Source organism: Pelophylax lessonae (genome assembly GCF_965119305.1).
Source record: "Pelophylax lessonae genome assembly, chromosome: 7".
NCBI lineage: Eukaryota > Metazoa > Chordata > Amphibia > Anura > Ranidae > Pelophylax > Pelophylax lessonae.
In genome coordinates this window covers 180,237,607-180,258,128 of record NC_138774.1, presented here as the reverse complement: position 1 = coordinate 180,258,128, position 20,522 = coordinate 180,237,607, and the positions used below count along the sequence as shown (strand labels likewise).

The 20,522-nt window shown below is 45.9% G+C and overlaps 1 protein-coding gene across 2 annotated transcripts in view; it reads right to left on the bottom strand.

Moving 5' to 3' along the window:
• Positions 1 to 20,522, bottom strand: part of WDR5 (WD repeat domain 5) — a 108,306-nt gene that overhangs the window by 29,119 nt on the left and 58,665 nt on the right. For both annotated transcript variants that reach the window (XM_082264326.1, XM_082264327.1), the window contains exons 11-12: positions 13,800 to 13,833; positions 7,620 to 7,694 (exon numbers count right to left, since the gene is read on the bottom strand). In XM_082264326.1, coding sequence (XP_082120452.1) covers positions 7,620 to 7,694; positions 13,800 to 13,833 — 109 coding nt within the window. The remainder of the gene's footprint in view (positions 1 to 7,619; positions 7,695 to 13,799; positions 13,834 to 20,522) is intronic.

Genomic DNA, 20,522 nt, shown 5'->3' with positions numbered 1-20,522 from the left:
CTCCAGCCTTGGCGGCATCCTGTGTCGCCAGAGATACAGACTTCTGGATAGGCAAGCTCCTAAGACTTCTCAGGAAAGATGGTCCCAGGATCTGATATACCGGACAGGGAGTCTAAGGAAGGCGGTAGCCTTCTTGGCAGATGCAGCAGTGGAAGCTGTGGTCGCCTCAGCCAAAAACAGCTGCTCTGGTTAATTCTGCCAGAGGAGCACTTTGGATAAATGCTTGGGAAGGAGACTTCACTTCTAAGGTAAAGCTGTGTGGCTTGCCCTTCGAAGAGTCTTTTTTGTTTGGTACAGGCTTGGAGAAAGTACTGTCCAGATCCTCCGAGAAAGGCAAAACCTTTCCTAGTAGACCCCCAAAGGACAACCCTAGCAAGTTTTTCAGGGGCCAGGCTTCAAGGGGTACTAGGAGGGAACCCTTCAAGAAAGGGAGTGCTTCTAGAGCTTGAAAAATAGATAATTTATCTCTTTACACCCCAGGGACAGGTTTCAAAGAGGCAAGTGACATCAAAAGTCCTTCATACCAGGGTGGTTAACCCCTAGGGTCGGTGACCGCTCCGGATCTCAGGAATACCTAGCCTATTGTGCCAATATTGAAGCGGTGAGGGTTCCTGGAATTTGCAGTAGTCACCAAGGAAAGGAACAGGGAAAGATTCCTCTCACAAAGGAATCTCCCAGTCCTGCTGTAGCAGAAACTGGGCAACCACTTCAGGCTAATATTATCCCAGAGGATGTGTTGCTCGAGGAGCGCCCCATCCACAAAAGTAAGGGGTGCTCAGATACGGTCATAGATACACTCCTGAGCAGGAAGATAGTAACACGGAAAGCTTATTTTAAGGTTTGGAAACAATTTTGTGCCTGGCAGAAAAAATAGAATTTTTGTAAAATTTTACCGTAAAATTCTTTTCTCCGAGTCCTCCGACAGTCGCCGGCCACTCATACAGTCTTCACTATTGGGACGTCCCAAAGCAGTGCAGATGTGAGGGGTGGGAATACGCAACCTTAAAATAGGCAACGCAGCACCCAGATCAGAGCAAAAAAACTGAATTGAACCAATGGCGTAAGTAAAGCTCAACAGGAGCTAACCCAGGAAAAATGAAAAAAACCCCATGACTAAGACAGAAAAAAAAAAAAGCATGTCTCTTTAGACCACTGCCGCACGCAAAACCTTGCGGCCAAAAGAAGCATCCGAAGATGCCAACACATCAGGTTTGTAAAACTTGGAAAAGGTGTGTACAGGTGACCAGGTCGCCGCTTTGCACACCTGAGCCACCGACGCCTGGTGGCGAAAAGCCCATGACGCACTAACAGCTCTAGTAGAGTGCGCCTTAACAGGGAAGGGAGGAATCCGACCCTTAATCGAATAGGCCTGCACAATCGGCTGTCTGATCCATTTGGAAATGGTTGCCGCAGACGTTGCTGTACCCTTCCGAGGTCCCTCAGGAAGGACAAACAGACAATCCGACTTCCGGAAAGAGTCCGTGGCGGAAAGGAAAACCTTGATCGCCTGGACCACGTCCAAGGAATGCAAAGCAATCTCCTTTGGATGCTTAGGCTTCGCACAAAGCGAAGGCAACACAATATCCTCATTGGAGGTGGTGGAAGGCTGAAACCACCTTAGGAAGAAGAGACTGATTTGGTCGCAAGGCCACTTTATCCTTGTGAACAACCAGATTGGGGGAGCGGCAGGACAGAGCCGCCAACTCAGACACTCAGCAAGCAGATGTGATCGCCAATAGAAAGGCAGCCTTCTATGACAACACAGGCAGAGGGGTCTCTCAGATGTTCTCAAAAGGAGGTCGTTGTAAAACAGACAGAACCAGATTCAGGTCCCAGGGAGGTAAGAGAGCCTTCTTCGGAGGAGCCAGATTGTGCACCCCCTGAATAAAGGTGTGAATCAAGGAATTAAGACGCCAGAAAAGAATGGCCAAAGCCGACAACTGGCCCTTGATCGTGGTCAGCACCAGGCGCTGATTCACCCCAGTCTGCAGGAAAGCCAAAACCCTTGCCACTGAAAAAGGAGCGGGGGTGAAGACCTTGTGATTTACACCAGGCAAAATATGCCCTCCAGGGGCCATGGTAAAACTTCCCAGAAGAAGCTTTCCTAGCTTTCAGCAAGGTAGGAATGACAGCTGATGGGATACCCCTGTCTCTCAAGACTTGGCTTTCAACCACCAAGCCGTCAAAGCCAGCAACTGTAAAGCAGGATGGAAGACCGGCAATTGAGACAGAAGATAGTCTCTCAGTGGAAGCAGCCAGGGAGGCTCGACAACCATCTGCAGGATGTTCGCGTACCAAGACCGACGCGGCCAGTCTGGAGCTACCAGAATCACCAGCATCCATTCCGAAGATAACCTGCAGAGGAACCTGGACATTTGAAACGGAGGGAAGGCATATATCAGCAGATACTGATGCCGGGCACCACTAACGCGTCCGCCAGAGGATCGCGAGATCGAGCCACGAACCTTTCTACCTTTTTCTTGAGACGAGACGCAAACAGATCCACGTCCGGAGACCCACCGGACACACAGAAGGCGAAACACCTCCGGGTGTAAGGACCATTTCCCCTGGTCCAGGGTCTGCCTGCCAGTTGTGCACACCTGGAATGTGGACGGCCGAAAACGTGGGAACATGCGATTCGGCCCAAGACAGAAGCTCGGCAACTTCCCTGGCCGCCCGGGCACTCCTGGTGCCTCCCTGATTGATGTACGCCACTGCCGTGGCGTTGTCCGTCTGCACTCGCACAGGGCAGCCCTGAAGCCGAGATGACCAACGACACAGAGCTTGATCACCCGGAGCTCCAGGACATCGGTAGGGAGGACTGCTCCTCCGACAACATTCCCTGGGCAAAAGCATGCCCAGAACTCCACCCCAGCACGACAGGCTGGCATCCGTGGTGAGCACCGTCCATAATAACGGCCGTAAGGACTTGCCTTGTGTCAGTCTGTGACTGGAGCCACAAAAGATCCGATCTCACATGGTGGCTTCGCGAAATCATCCTGTCCAAAGACTGAGGATGTCTGTCTCACCTAGCAAGAATCTCTGCTTGCAGAGTTCGTGTGAAACTGCGCAAATGGGACCGTCTCGAAGGCCGACACCATCAGACCCAGGGAGCGCATGCAGGTCCGAAGCGAGGAGAGATAGTTGTCCCTGAAGGACCTGATCTCATGCTGCATAGTCTGGGGTTTTTCCTCCAGAAGGAAGACCTTCGCCTGAGCCGAGTCCAGGATCATCCCCAGGGTAGGGGAGACAAACCGAAGGGGACAGAGCCAACTTCTGAAAATTGATGGTCCACCCGAACTCCTGGAGCGTCTGAACCGTAACCGACAGATCGCTCAACAGGGTGGCACTCGAGCTTGACCTTAACAGTAGATCGTCCAGATAACCGAGGATCGCAATCCCCTTCACCCGCAGCAGAGCCAAAACCTTGGTGAACACCATTGGAGCCGAAGCGAGACTGAAGGGCAACGCCACGAACTGGTAATGCTCCTCTGCGACTGCGAAGCGGAGATACTGCTGATGACCCTCGTAAATAGGGATGTGCAGATACGCATCTTTTAGGTCGATTGAGGCCATGAATTCCCTTGGACTCAGATGCCACCACGGACCGGATGGATTCCATCCGGAACTTCTGTACCCGCACAAAGCGGTTCAGCAACTTTCGGCCCAAAATCAGACGCACCTTGCCCTCTTTTCTGGGCAACGTGTACAGAATGGAGTAAAACCCCCTGAAACCTGTCACGCAGAGGGAGCGGCACGATGACCGCTTGGGCGAGAAGATCCTGAACCGCCCGTTTTAGATTCCCGGAAACGATCGGGCGTCAGATGGAGGTTTGACAGAAAGACTGTCTGCGGGGTGAGATCGCAACTCGATCTTGTACCCTGAACGAATGAGCTCCCAAACCCACCTGTCCTGAATCTTGGACAACCAGGGCTCGGTGAAACAATGCAGACATTCCCCCACCCCTTCAGGAAGTGGTGGACTGGGTTGCCTGCCCAGCTTGACCAGTTTTGGGCTTACCTGCCAAAGATTTCTTGTGACCGTGGGAGGCCTTGAAGGACTTCCCTTTACCTGTGCCCCGAAGGCACGAAAGGACCCCCGATTAGTCTTAAAGGAGGGACCACGCCTAGCGCAGGGAGCTTTACCCTTCGAGACTTGAGGCAAGAGAGTGCTCTTACCCCCAGTAAGCCCCTTGATCAGCTCATCCAGAGTGTCACCAAAAAGACGATCCCCCGCATAAGGGATGTCAGACACGGTCTTCTTAGAAGCGTGGTCAGCCGACCAGCTTTTCAGCCAAATAATGTGATAGATTGCAAACCCGACCGCAGATAGACGTGTGACCAAAGGAGCTTCGTCCAAAGCTGCGTCACACAGGTACATCACAGCCTGGGCCATTGGATCCAACATGGCCAGCGCAGCAGCAGAAACTGACTGCTACCAGAGTGCGCCTAAGCACCTTGGCCCATTCTGCGATAGCCTGAGAGACCATCACTGAGGCGAACAGTGTGGATGAGCTGAACCTGCTTCGAAGCCCTTTGCCCCATGTTGTGAGCGCCTGGGAGGCCATCACTGAGGCAAAACACAGGTTTCAACAGGGAAACCCGCCACCAGATAAATGCGGTCAAGCGCTTCCACACGCCTATCAGCCAGATCCCTGAATAATCGGGAAATCCTCTACTGGTATCAAGGTGGACTTATTCAGCATAGACACAGTGATACCCGGCTTGAGGACACCGTCCAACGTTCGTCTACCGCCTCCAAAAAACGGAGAATGGATGGAAAAAACACTTAGGCACCACCAACATATGCTAAATGCGCCACCACTGGTCATTCACAAATTCGTGAAAATCCTCCGGGCAGGAAAAGCCTGACCCGACTTCTGGGGTCTGAGGAACCCAAACAAAACAGACCCGCTAACTTGACTGAGCTGGCTCATCGTTAAGATTGAGAGTTTCTGCCGGAGGGAGGAGCCTGTCAATAGCGCCAGACCGGTGTGCAGGCTGATGCTGGGAGGAGAGCCACCCGGAGAGTTGTCTATGGGAGCTCTCCTTTCCCCCGCTTCCTATACGCTATACAACTACTAGTATTTGGATCAAGATAAATCTGCATTAATAATCAATTGAAAAGAAAGGTTACACGCCTAGCAGGAATAAAACATACAGAAACCTCCCAGATACTGCAAAGAAAAAAAAAAAAAAAAAGATTGAGAGTTTGTTATGACGTCAATGAGAGCATCCATCGTAGCGCGTTCCCGCACTACCGGAGGAGGAAGATTCCACCCTCTTCTCTCTCAAAGCACAGGACCGGGACCCCTCAAGGTGGACCATCATCCGTAGCAACCAATTCGGGCTCAGAATCAGATGAACTGGGAGGGCACAGGCATTTTTTATGAAGGAGCGTGCCAACATCAGCAGATTCACCTGGGACACCAAAGTCGCTAGAGCAGTAGATATTGAGGGCCATGGGAGAGAACTCAGGTGTACCCGAAGCCCCCACCAAGTCTGCGGGGGAGTCATCATCCTGGGAGTACATTTTTGCCTTAAAATGAAAAAGGGATGCTGGCCCTTTAAATGGGAGCAGTGAGGGAGAGAGAACCAACAACCTGGCTAGAAGGGGGATCCTACAGAGACCACCATCCCTGCCATCCCCCAAGAGTGGGCCCACAAACCCCCAAACGTCCCCAGGGACAAGGGGGTATCAGTACTCACCAGTCCAGAAGCGGGCACCACTCAGATACAGGAGACCTCCCACCATAAGTGGGGGTGTTGTCAGCCATGGGAGGATGCTGGCAACACGTGGTCGATCCAGGTGAGACATCCTCAGCGAAGCGCAGCTCCGCGGGCATTGTCCCCATATGGAGGGGCACTGTCGTTGCGATGCCTGGGCGTACCAGTAACCTACGACGCTCAATGGCAGGCTGGGACTCCATAACGATCTATGATACCCAATCCGAGGCCCAGCTCTGCAGTCACTTGTAGTCCTCCAGGAAAGGAATCCCTGACTAACTAGTGATAGTGAGAGAAAATAAAAATCTATTGTGTAAAGAAAAAACACAAATTCAGAAAAAAAACAAAGAAAACCGAGACTCTAGGTCTCAGCAGGGAAGACCTAGCTCTACTCCTGATGCTAGGCAGATTCAAACTGAGGAAATATCAGATTGAGTTCTGGATAATGGCCCCCTAGTGGTGTGCTGAGGTATAACAGTTTTTTTGTATTAACCTGATAATCAATTATCTGCTTAGCCTGCTCCTGCAGAGTGCGCCCTTACCCATTAGTGAAGGCTAATACCATTGGGCGGCGACTGTCAGCGGACGTAAAGAGAAAATACAGTGACAAACCTTTGATTCATGCAGACATTATTTGCAAACAAATCTTTGGAACAAATCTTTCGGAGTCACCAAACACCATCAATGGCTGTGAACAGATCTGGACGTCGTGCTGTTGGCTTTGTCAACCCGGAACGCCTGACTAGTCGTCACTTCATGGACTACATCCCACCAACTGAGAAAAAGTCGGCACCTACAAGGATGTGCGTGGTTTGTTGCTCGAAAAATGACAGTGGAAGGAAAATAAGAAAAGAAACCAGATCCTATTGTCCCGATTGTGACGCCGGACCATGTGCAGTCTAATGCTTCAAAATATTTCATAGCCGAGATGTTTACTGAACTTCCATTACAGTGAATAATATAGCACCCTTTGTTTGTACATATTTCAGTGTTTTTGGTTTGATTATATTATTGAATAAAAATTATTAGATTTATGATTTCATTTTTCAAATTTCATCATAACCCGGATGTCTACTAGACTCTTGTTTGGACAGATTAAGTGGGTTATTTCTAAGAATTACAGGCCTAAAATATAAAACATATTTCCATGCAAAACAATGTACTGCTTTTAGCACAAAAATTCTAACATAATCAGAGCGCCAAGGAGGTTAAAAAGGAAAACATTGCCAGGACTGAAGATCCCAGCAAGGAACAAGGTCTTTTCTCCTTACTAGGCAGAAAAAAGTGCCTATAGCTGAGAGTGGGAGTATACCCCCTGGGACTGCCCATATGCATCAAGCTTTTCTGCCTAGTGTCCTACTCCTGTAGGGGGCAGTATAACCCAATGGTTAAGATGACCAGGAGCTGTGTCTGTTAATGATAGAGAAATTGGATTATGCATTGTGTTTTTTGCAATAAGATTCAAAAAGTGTATTCTTAAAAAAAAAAAAAAAAAAAAGCACATGAAAAACTGCTGCGCAACTAACACGAGCCATACAATTACAAAACCCAGCATTTTGTTCTCCAGGGCCTCTGCTTTAAAAAAAAAAAAAATATATATATATATATATATATATATATATATATATATATATATATATATATATATATAATGTTTGGGGGTTCTAATTTCTTGCAAGCCTTGTTGTGTATCTATAGATGCTCAAAGCTCGGCTTGGGATCAAGCCCACATGAGTGAAAACAACTTGCTATGGGGACACTCCCAAATACTGCTGAACTTTTATCCCCTATAGTCCTATGCTGTCAACTTAACACATCTAGCAGCATACTGCATACAATAGGCATGATACAAAAGGACATTGAAATTGTAAAAACCTCTGAACGCGACATACCTTGCCTCCTGTGACAGAGAAATTGGCGAATATGCAATACTTCTCATTCTTGTGACATGTGTAGGTTTTCAGGCACTGCAAGAGGTACAAGTTTGAGTAAAATCTTCTAGACAAGTATATACAGACAAAATGTTAATATATTCAATTTTCAAATTCAGCCTGAACTCGGCTAAATTAACTGTGCTGCTCACTACAGGACTAAAAGATCAACTGACAGAACCACCTAGAAATAGTGGACTGAGAAGAAGCCTGATCCTTGCAAGCATCCTCAGGTAGAACAAACAAGGATGCAGAGGCCCAAGGCCTCACCACCATATCCTAGTGAAGAAACAGGAAAGGTTCTCTGCAGAAGTCTCTATGAGCCAAGCAATGGCAACCTTGCACATAAGTGAAAAGAGAATTTTATAAACAGGCTCAGAGTAGTGTAAAATAGACACCAACTTAAGATACCATGGAGACAAAGGGGGCCAAAAAGGCACAACAATCCTCATGACACCCTCCACAAAGACTTTTTAACAAGGAATGAGACAATTAGATTCCGATGCGTTGGTGGCCCCTTGGCATCAGTATCATCTGATGTATGCCTTTCCCCCGATCCAGTTACTATCCAGGTTCCTCCGCAGGTTAGCTTCGGATCCGCACCTGGTGATTCTGGTGGTGCCGGACTGGCCATGCCGCTCCTGGTACGCCGGCGTTGTTCACCTGGCAGTGGCGCCTCCGTGGCGGCTGCCAATGCGGGAAGATCTCCTGTCTCAGGGTCCGATCTACCATCCTGCTTTACAGTCGCTGGCTTTAACGGCCTGGCTGTTGAGACCCAGGTCCTGAGGGACAGGGGTCTCTCCCCTGAGGTCATCCCTACCCTTGTCAAGGCTAGGAAGGCCTCCTCTGGTAAAATCTATTACCGTACCTGGAAGGCCTATTTTGCCTGGTGTGAGTCCAGGGGGTTCTCCCCTTGCTCGTACTCGGTGTCGAGAGTGTTGGCCTTCCTCCAGTCTGGGGTGGACCAGCGCCTGGCGCTGGCCATGATAAAAGGCCAGGTGTCCGCACTGGCTGTTCTTTTCCAACGCCCTGTGGCATCTCATTCCCTGGTTCGCACCTTCATTCAAGCTGAGCGACATTTGGCTCCTCCCAGGAAGGAGCCTCTACCTCCATGGGTCTTGAACTTGGTTCTGTCCGTGTTACAGAGTGCTCCGTTTGAGCCTTCGCTTTGAACGAAGCCTAAGCATCCGAAGGAGATTGCTCTGCATTCCCTGGATGTTGTCAGGGCGATCAGGGTTTACCTGTCGAATACGGAACCCTTTCGGAAGACGGATTCCCTCTTTTTCCTTCCTGAGGGACCTCGGAAGGGCATGGCTGCGTCTGCAGCGACTATTGCCAAATGGATCAGACAGACCATTGAACAAGCTTATGCTTTGAAGGAACGGGTTCCACCCTTCCCTGTTAAAGCACACTCTACCAGATCCGTGAGTGCGTCCTGGGCCTATTGGCATCGGGCCTCGGTGGCCCAGGTGTGCAAAGCTGCGACTTGGTCGTCAGTGCACACTTTTTCAAAATTCTACAAAGTAGATGTTCTGGCATCAGCTGATGCCTCCTCTGGCCGCAAGGTTCTCAGTGCGGCAGTGCCATGAAGGACCCTCATTTTTTTCTGGGTCCCTGGCTGTTGGCGTTTGCTTTCCTGGGCTGTTGCTCCTGTTGAGCATTGTTTTCTGTTGCCCAGCAGGTTCTCTTACTGTGCATGTAAGATTCCTTTCTCTGATGTGGGTACTGCGTTGCCTTTTCTACAGTTGCGTCTCCCACCCCTGTCTATACTGCTTTGGGACATCCCAACAGTGATGACTTAGAAGCGGCGGCGACTGTCGGAGGACGTAAGAGAAAAAGGGAATTTTTGTAAAATCTTACCTGTAAAATTCCTTTCTCCGAGGCCTCCGACAGTCGCCGACCCCGCCCCTCTTTTGGGGTTGTGTTCTTATTACCTACTGCTATGCTACCAAACTGAGTTGGGAGTGGTCACTGCAGGGGGGTATTGACCAGATGGGACATCCCCCATGGGTGTGTATATGCAAACGCCTTTGTTCTTTTGACTAAGTCTTTATGCCTAGCTACTCCTGCGGAGCAGAAGTCAATACCCAACAGTGATGACAGACGCGGCGGCGACTGTCGGAGGACTCAGAGAAAGGAATTTTACAGGTAAGATTTTACAAAAATTCAGTTTTTTGCGATAATAAAAAAGAGCGACAATTTTGAAAAAACATTAATATTTTTCTACTTTGACAGTTAAAAAATATCCAATATATTCAATTTTTGTCATATATTTAGGCCAAAATGTATTTAGCTACATGTCTGACAAAAAAATTCTCAATGAGCGTATTTTTAAACGCTTTAAGACCAGAAGATTTTACCCCATTCCTGACCAGGCCCTATTTTGCGATTCGGCACTGCGTTACTTTGACAATTGCGCAATCGTGCCATGCTGTACCCAAATTAAATTTATGTCCTTTTTTTTCCCCCACAAATAGAGCTTTCTTTTGGTAGTATTTGATCACCTGTGCGATTTTTACTTTTTGCGCTATATACAAAAAAAGAGCGACAATTTTGAAAAAAACAATATTTTTCACATTTTTTTTATATGAAATTCCCCCCCAAAAAAAGGTAAAAATCAAAATTTAACATTTTAGGCCAATTTGTTTTCTGCTACATATTTTTGGTAAAAAAAAAAAAAAATTGCAATAAGCGTATTTTGATTGGTTTGCGCAAAAGTTATCGCAGCTACTAACTACGGGAAATTTATGCAATTTTTATTTTTTTTTTTAACTAGTAATGGTGGCGATCTGCGTTTTTTTTTTGCGGAACTGCGACATTGCGGCGGACAGATCGGACCATTGACTGACAGACACTTTTAGGGGTACCAGTGACATTACTACAGTAATCAGTGCTATAAATATGCACTGTTACTGTAAAAATGACACTAGCAGGGAAGGGGTTAACTTTTATTGGTGATCAAGGGGTTAATGTATGCCTGGTGCTTACTGACGTGTGTGGGGGGAGGGGACTGAGTGACAGGCACAGATCGCAGGTTCAGCTATGCTGAATCCTGCAATCTGTCACTGCCTGTGACTTAGGAGATCCGCCTGCTTTGTTTACACAAGCGGGCGGATTTCCACACTCGATCCCCGACGATCGGGGGAAGAGCGGCGGTGATCACCGCCTCTCCTCCCCTGGCCCGACTCCCGCTGTGACTGAATACAGCGGGAACGAGCCTCCGGGGGCACGCCGACAAGGGGCGTCTACGTCGCTGGACGATATCGAGCCACTTTGCCGCAGTATGGTCAACGTGACCGGTCAGCAAGTGGTTAATTTGCATACTTACATTTGGTTAGCTTGGCACAATATAAGTATGCATATGCGATAATGGATTGGCCTCTGTGGAATACAAATCACTTTATTAGCTAAAACTCCTACAATGATAGTCGCAGTCTTCTGTGTGCTGTGCTTGAGTTCTATAACTGGACAAGGTGGATATTACAACATTCCTTCCCCTCCTCTCCACCATGTCAAATCAGAGAACACTGATTGAGGAAAAATGCTAGGTGTTCTCTGAATAGTGGCCATGTTGAGCAGCCACTTGGCACAGCACCCAGAAAACATGTTCATCACTGTAGTAGCTTGGGCTACTACAGATATATAGCTTCCAAAGTGGCGATCAGGTATCACAAATGCATGCTTTCATGGAGCCAAGCAGTGAGCAAGGATATGCAAATAATATATATCATACCCAAAGAAAAACTGAGGTGCCACATGCATATTGAACTCGGGATCCAAAAGGACTAGGCATGGAAAGCGATAAGCTTGAAGATACCTTGTACTTTTGTTACCCTAGAACAGGGATCTTCAAACTTCTTCAGCTACTTCAGCTGTTGCAGAACTACACGTCCCATGAGGCATTGCAAAACTGACATTCACAGACATTACTAGGCATGATGGGAATTGTAGCTCCTGAACTGGAGGGCCATAGTTTGGAGACCCCAGCCCTAGAGTTATACCAAACGTTTTTCCTCCAATTGAAGAAATTCCAGTTTTATACATTAGTAAAAATGTATTAAAACTGGGGCAGATGGAATCTGATTTGCCATAAACCGCTGCTCCAAAAAGCTTCCATTATATTCAAAGCTTTAATGAGCAAGCTAAAGATAGAAGCTTATTGGTTGCAATGCACAGCTGCTCCAGATCCAGTCTACTCCAGTTCAGATAAATTCCCCCAATGTATATTGTCTGGTTCCTGATTTGTATTTTTCTTTACATGGCTGATCCAACAGCCGTTACCCCCTTCCTGTTTGTGGGCATCTCCCTTGGGCTTCATGTACACTTGGCTGTCATTTACAGCAGCCACAGGAAAAACAAACATGGCAAAATTGTGCCAGGATTGTGTATTTTCTTGCGGCCGACAGTCAAAACGTTCCTAACCTAAATGAGATTTTCCCTCATTCAGGACAGTGCGGTTGAGAGAGGTTGAACCTCCCCTAATGGTGTATGATTACAAATAGGCTGTTAAGGAGTTTAGGAGCTTTGACAAAAAAAAAACAAAAAAAAACACCAAAAGCTCCTAAACCCAAGTTTAGGAGATGCTAGTGTACACTTCTGAAGCTGGGTACACAAGGATTGAAAACTGTGTGGTTCCACAGTGACCGACTAAATTCTGATGCGTGTAGCCCTTGCTGTTCGAAGCCCATTGTGTTGTAAATGCATGAAGGTAAAAAATGGTTAGCCTTTAGTACTACTTCAAATCCTCTTTTGGGATCAGACAGGATCACTGTAAAAACATACACCAGTTACACACCTGACTTTTTACTTTTAAATCCAAGCACAAATGTGTGCCAGGGCTACCTTGCTCTGTAAACTGCAGCTGCTGGAAACTCCTCATTTCAAGCATAATATGCAGACCACATAATCAAGTTTCAAACTTAACTTCTCCAAAAACAGGCTGTCGTTTACTATATTTCTTCATCCTTTCCAACTGTACATGTCTGATCAGAAAGACATGACCAACCATAACCTCAAATTTGCCAGTGTTCTGGAAACAAGGTAGGGGAATAGCACAGAATTACTATTAAAAGTGGACTTCGTCATTTTTTGTTTATTAAATGTCAGCAGCTACAAAAAAAATGTAGCTGCTGACTTTTAATAAACAGCCACTTACTCGTCCCACAATCTAGTGGTGTACTCGGCCCAGTCGTGTTCCCCTTGTGTCCTTCCCTCGGCAGGAGAGTCCATCCCTACTATGGGCACCTGGCAAGTCGTGCAACGCTTTGATTGGTCCCCAAGTCTAGGACCTGTCATGTGTCCCAGAAGACTTTGGGAAGGAGAACTTCCGCAGCTGATCACGTAAGGAAACAGGAGAACTGGGAGCAGGTACCTGTCAAAATTGGGTACCTGCTCCCCTTCCAATCAAAAAAGCTTAATTTAGTTTAGAGGAAAAAAATAAATAAAAATTGTATGACTTCAGCACAGCAAAGGTGCCATTTACCCTGGAAAGTAGCAGAAGAAAAAAACAAATAGATTTTAAAATGTTGCTTTAGTCTTTAACTGCATAGGAGCCTGTGACATTAAACAGCTTACTTCAATACAGAAAAGAACCAAGACATAAAAAAGGAGTTTTTCTGAAATGCACAGGGTATCTAGGAGCAGCATTTACCTATCCACAAGGCTGCTTATCAAGTATAACTATAGTTATATTAAAAGCTATCAACAGGTCCTCTGAACAATGTATAATGTTAAGCAGGCTGCGGGGGGGGGGGGGGGGGGGGGGCGGGGAGTAAACACAAGTTAGGTTTTGTACATATAAATAGGCTCTCTAACAAAGTACACTGCCACAGCAGACAGACAAATTACTGGTTAATAACAGGAGACCTGATGAAGGTTGTGTAATTAGTACTGGGTCACAGTGCCCTCAAGGAATTGATGCACAATCATTCTACCAGCTAATCAAAGTCGTCCTGGGGAACACACATGATTATCAGAAAACGGCACAATAGCAGCCTCTTCATTTATCCGCCAGGCTGAAGCCTGCTCCAGACGGCAGGGAATACCACCAAGATATTGAATTTCCAATACAACAGATGTTATTGACACAACAGGGCTTAAGACACAACTAAACACAATCTGACATCTCCTTGTGACACCTACCTTCCCTTTGCTGTAGTCCCATAACTTTAGCGTGCTGGGGGAAAAAAAAAACAAAAAAAAACATAAAAATACAGTAAACAAGCTTTAAAAGAGACCATGTCATGAACCAAAAATCTACCACGTAAAGTAAGCTCTAAAAAACGACTTTCAAGTCCAAGAACAAATCAGTGAAATCTGCCATATATAAATGGTATCATAACAAAAGAGGTAAAGGTGTTCTGGTCGCAGCTCATTCGACTTTACCACCAAAGCTATCTACAGAGGTTCACAATATAAAGTTGAATGTCAAAGGAGGAAAAACTATTGTTAAAACTGAAACTTTGGGGGGGGGGGGGTGTTGGGTGTGCCCAACTTCCAGTATGTGAGCAGCTTCCTCTCTGCTCTGTGACCCCCTACGAGATCCTTATATTGATCCTGTTCACTATGAACTTTTTTGCTGCTCAGCTGACCCTACCTCGGTGCTTGAGACTTTTGTGATGAAGGTGGCAATGGTGAAGATAGGGAAGGACTGGTCTCAGATTCCTAGACAGCGCTTGGCCAGCTTCGCGCACTCAGCCAGCAAGGCCAGAACACTCAGGCCTCTTCTCCAGTAGAAGTTGATCCCACTTGGGATCCCGCTGATAGAGGTACAGACTGGCTAACTTCCTTTTGGGATCAGGATTCATCATCTGTATCTGCTCCTCTGCTAAGCCCAGTGTGGCCGACGCGGAGCAACAAGTACGAGAACCGACCCAGACACTGATCATGGCCGCCATAAAGCAATGCCCAATCTACACTGAGTGATACAGAGTGGACTTTTAACTGCTTAAGAATGATGTCCACAAGATCCACCATCAGGTTTCTAAGAGCAACACATTAGCACAGTGGAAGAGGATTTAACCCCTCTTATGGCCACAGTTTGTGATGTGCTCGTGGACCATAAATCCCTGGCTGCCAAGTTGAGGGACCCGGAAAACCGGCTTCACTGAAATAATCTCAGCTTTCCAGTGGGATCAGAAGGGAAACACCCAGAGGACTTTCTTCTAGACTGGCTGAAGCAGACAGCTTCTCAACCCTATTTAACCATCCTAAACCCTTGGTCAATATTTGTTTTTGTCAAAAGATAAGTAAACTATCCTGCAATGTGCTGGGAATATGCCTGAATTGATTTTCAACAAGAACACTAACAACGTTTCCGGATTTCTCAGCCGCTACACACAAACAGAGGGCTGCTTTCCAAAGTGTCAAGTCGTATCCTGCACCTCTTCAGGGCGTGAATAAAGGCAATGTGCAGTTATTCACTTCTCCAACTGAGGCAGACCAGTGCCTGGAATCAACAGCTTGAGACAGCCACAGCGTTTTTTTGGATGTAACCTGACGATTATCCGCTATTCAAAATGTGAGTTATTGTTCCATTTGTTAATAAATATCCTGGAATATAATACCCTAGAAAAGCCTGTCTTGTCTGTACTCTATTTGAAGTTCTTAGGATGCTACAGTCTTACTGGATATATTGCAAGATTGCCAGAGATTTTTTACATGCTGTGGCCTTACAGCAGTAAGGTAAGGGTGTAATACACCCGGAAGAATTTTCTTGCGTTACTGTTTCACTGCTCTACCATCTGATGCCGGAGCCACTTGTATGGTTGTTCCCTGAACACTTACTTGAGATCACCCACGTTTTCTGGCACAAGATTCACTTGAATGGACTATACATACACACTATATACATACACACATATGTATGTTTCTTAGAGTGTCAAGTATATATATTGTGTCACCCATCTATTGCCTCACCATCACTATTTGTGTTTAGCATATTACTTGTGATTATTGATGTTTTTTGGCACATTATTCACCAGAATGGACTTTTTATTTATGTATGCTTGTTAGAGTATCAACTGTATATATTTTGTCACTTATCTACTGCCTCACCACCACTATTCGTCTTCCAGATTCTTTATCATACTGCATTTATATACTTTATTACTAGGATTGCAGGGTGGGGTTATGCCTATTGATTATGTACAATCTGCTGTTATGTTTTTTGCTCGTTTTTTTTTTTTTCCAAACAATTTTCTATGTACTGCTGGTATACTAAAATAGGCCTATGGTATGGATCTGCGTAACATTTGTCTATGGCTGGAATGTCTCTCTGCTCTAAATTTCTACCTTGCCCTCTTGCTTATTTTTTTGGTATCTCCCCTATAATTTAATTCACTATGCAGAGTTATAAAAACATATTTTCAAAAATATAAAGTCCAATTTTATTTTTCTACAGGAAACATCTTACTGGGTCCCAAGGGGGTCTCGTCCTTGAGACAGACTTGATGGAACCTCTTTACTAGTATAATCCGCTAATCTTTAGTTTAGGAAACTGGATAATGCCGCCACTTGAACTTTTAGGGTGTTGGGTGCAAGACCTAAATCTGTACAAGCCTGTAAAAAATTCATCCTGGAATAATAGACCCAAAAATCCTGCCTTTCCTTCCTCCAGCCGCAGAACTTTTTCCAAATTTTGGAGTTAATTAAAATTTGTGGACTTTCCTACTTTCCATTATAGGATGCAGATCACTTTCTCTGACAGACCTTTGCTTTTTAACAGCTCTCAGTAGCCAAGCTGTCAGAGAAAAAATGGCCCACATGTGGGTGGTGCAATTTTCCTTAAACCAGCAAGTTCTCCCTTACTGGAAGCTTCCAAGGGTTTGCGATCTAAAGTTTCTGGAGAGCAGGAAACTAGGTTCTCTTCGGCCTAAACAGGGCTATTACGATTACTTTTGCTTCTGTAGTTTGGATCTTCTGTAAGACTTTCGGAAGAAGCACTTTGGGACTTTGAAGAAGCAAAAAGGTCCATCTGCGGATAACCCCAGTTTTAAGCAATCAGCGTGAACACTTCTTGGTTGAGACTGCATTCTGTATGAGAGATCTGTTCTCTGCTCAGAAAATCTGCTAGCGAGTTTAATTTCCCTGATGTGTACAACTGCAAGGGAAAGGACATTCTCTTCCGCCCAGCAAAACATTATCCGAGCTTGTTCCGAGTGTTGCGGAATGCTTGCCTCCTTGTTGGTCGATACAGGAAACCGCGGCGATATTGTCCAAAAGGATTAATAAACGTTTTCCCCTTATGGTGGATGCGAAAGTGCACAGAGCTTCCCAGATCGCCCTCAGTTCTCTCATGTTGGAAGACTTCTTGGTCCAAGACTAATTCCATTTCCCTTGGGCTGCCTGGTGGCCCATGTGGGCTCCCCAACCCCACGCACTTGCTTCTGTTGTGATGCTTATTGAATCCACCTGTGTCCAGCAACGTTCCAGAGACCGATTCCTTTCTAGCAGACACCACTAAGGATTCCTTCACCGGAATCAGTGTCACAAGATTGTTTAGGGATTGTTGGCGACAGTCTCATACTGATGGAGTTAACCTCTGAAGAGCTCTCCGAGTCACTGCCGGAATAGCTGCTCTCATCAGTCCTAACAACCATTTTCCTTCTGATGCAAGTTGTGGGGTTCAGTATGAGCCTGAAGGCTTCTGACATCAGCGTTTACCTCTTTTCTTCTGGTAAGATTTTTGCTTTTAGAGAATCTACTATATAAACACAGGAAAAGGACTTTCTGAGCAGGAAGAAAATGTGACATTTCCGTGTTTAAAATCCAACCCAGACTCTGAAGGTGACTTATGCTCAAAAGACCTAATTCCGTAGCAGTTTTTGTGAAGAGCAGGTCATCTAGATACTGTATTATCAAGATCCCTTCTGCCCTCAAGGTCAGTAATGCTTCTGCTAACACTTCTGTGAAAATTCTTGGAGCAGATGCTATCCCCGAAAGGTAGAGCGTTAAACTGTAAATAGATTGTCTGATCTGGACCTTTTACTGCAAACCTGAGAAATATTTTTGCACTCTCTGATGGAAATGTGTAAATATGCATCCTTCAGGTCTATTGTGGCCATGATGCCCCCTACGTCAGATGTTCTTTTCCAGTAAACAGTTTCCATCTGGATTGTTTTAACAGTTCTGTTGAATATTTTCAGGTTGAGGATCAGTCTTAATTTTCCGGTTTCTTCCTTGAGATAGGGAGTAGATGACTCCTTGGGCCATCATTTCCTGGAGCAGATTTGTCATGGCAGCTGCCATGCTCGCATTCTTTGGAAGCTGGTTACTAAAAAAAAAATGTTCCAGGGGGATATGAATGACTTCTATCTGATAACCTCTGGCAATTAGCTACAAGATGTACACATTGTTTGATGTGGCCTGCCACTAGAATAGTAAGGCCCCCCATCTCCCTTCTACCCAGCAAGGGGAGTCATTGCCCTTTTTCCTTAGGCTGCGAGGGATTAAACAGAATCCCCCTTTTCCCCTTTGATTTTCTATAATGCCACGGCTTCTTTAGCTCTTGCTTGCTACCTTCGTTAGGTCCGATTTTCTGAGATGACGAAAACCTTTGTACTGCTGTTTTTTGGGGACCGGAAAACTTTACTTCCTTTCTGATTAACATTCCAACACTGAATCTAGATCTTCAAAGACTAAATTTCCTTTTAATGGCAGAGAACATAACTGTCTTGGAAGAGGCATCCCCTGCCCAAGTTTTCAACCAAATAGCCCTTCTTGATTGGTTGACCAAATCAGAGCAGTGTATCTAGCCAAAAACCTGATGGCTTCAGCCGAAGCGTCAGCAATATAAGAGACCGCTTTGTTAAGTACCAGGAGGGAATAAAGACCCTCTTCATTAGGAGTATCATTTTCCAGCAAAAGTTTCAACCAGAGATCAAGTTTTCTGGCAACGCAGGTAGAAACAATGGCCAGTTGGAAGTTTCCCACTCCTGTGTCCCATGCCTTCCTTCGGTAGCCTTCAGCCTTCCTGTCCATGGCATCTTTAAGTCAACCGTTGTCTTCAAATGATAAGTCTGAAGGCTTTGGAACCCTGGACAAAGCTGCATCTAGTCTTGGAACACTTTTCCCATAGCGATGCATCTTCCTCTTTAAAAGGGAGGCTTTTCGGGGGAGAAAAAAAAAAAAAAAACTTCTCAGGATCTTTCCATTCCTGCAAGATTATGTCCTTCAATGCTGCATGTATCGGTAAAGAACAAATCTTTTGTATGTAATCCCGCATAAAAGTTACTCATGGATAGATAGATCCTCTTTCAGCTCTAATGTATCAAAATTTTGGAGCTCCTCTGTCTCATCTAAAAGGAAAAACTGGATTTTTGTCTTACCGTAAAATCCAGTTCCCCATCGTTCACTGACAGACGCAGCTCCATATAATTCTTGACCATTGGGACGTCCCAAAGCAGTATTTGCATGAGGGGGTGGGAAAACGCAGAAAGAACGCAATTCCCAACACAACAAGGCAAAAAAAAAAAAAAAAAAAAAAAAACTTTAGCCAACCACAGAATATAGAGCTCAACCAGGAACAACAGGAGCTCACCTGGACAAACACCCTCAAAGAGACTTAAGCCCCGTACACACGCGTCGATAATTGGCCTTGAATTTTCGGCCAACGTCCGATCGGCCGATTTTCGGCTTGTTAGTATGATGCTTCCGACAACAGACTCAGACTTTTCGGCCGAAAAAAATCTGATGAGCAAGACTGGGCATGCTCAGAGAAGAAAACACACAGAAAGTAAACCAGCACATGACATCACTTCTGAAGTAGATTTTTGTTGGCCGAGAAAATTTGTGTGCAGTCTAGGCACATTCCAACAAAACACCACTCTAGACAAAAGTCGGATGATCAATCGGCCCATAATCGTTGCGTGTGTACGAGGCATAAGTCTCTTTCAAACAACAGCCTGCAAAACCTTGCAGCCGAAAGAAGCATCCGAGAATGCCAACACAGCTACTTTATAAAATTTTGTCAACGTGTGCACAGACCAAATTGCCGCCTTACAAAATTGGTAACACTGACGCCTGATGGCGAAAAGCCGAAGAAGTACTCCGGGTCCTAGAAGAATGCGCCTTCACAGGGAAAGGTGGAACCTGACCCTTCAGTGAATAAGCCTGACCCACCGTCTGCCTGATCCACCTAGAAATGGTCGCAGCAGACGCAGCCAATCCCTTTCCAAGTCCTTAAAGGACAAAAAGAATCGGATTTCCTCAGATTCAGTAGTCGCCAGATAAACCATAATTGCCCGAACCACATCCAAAGAATGCAAAGCAATTTCCTTAGGATGCTTGGGACATAAAGAAGGCAGCACAATGTCTTCATTTAGATGGAAATCAGAAACAACCTTAGGAAGAAATGACTGACTAGGTCGAATTACCACCATCTCTGTGGACCACCAAATAGGGCAAACGGCAGGAAAGTGCCGCCAATTCTGATACTCTGAACAGAAGTAATAGCCACCAAAAATGCAACCTTCTGAGACAAGGTAAGCAGAGGAATCTCCCTAATGTTCTCAAAAGGAGGATTTAAGAACAGACAAAACCAAATTCAGATTCCAGGGAACAGGGATCACCTCGGAGGGGCCACATGACGGACCCCTTGGATAATAGTGCGAATCAACGCACGCGAGGCTAAAAGACGTTGGAAAAAACACACTACTTTAATAGTAGCCAAGGCCAACTTCTGTTCGACACCTCTAAGGAAAGCAAAGAGCCTAGCCACCGAAGAAAGGCGAGGATGCACCTTCATGGATTCACACCATGAATTGTACGATTTCCAGGTACAATGATAGATCTTCCTGGAAGTAGACTTCCTGGCATTCAACAGTGTAGGAATCACTGAATCAGAAAGACCCCTATCCAACACCT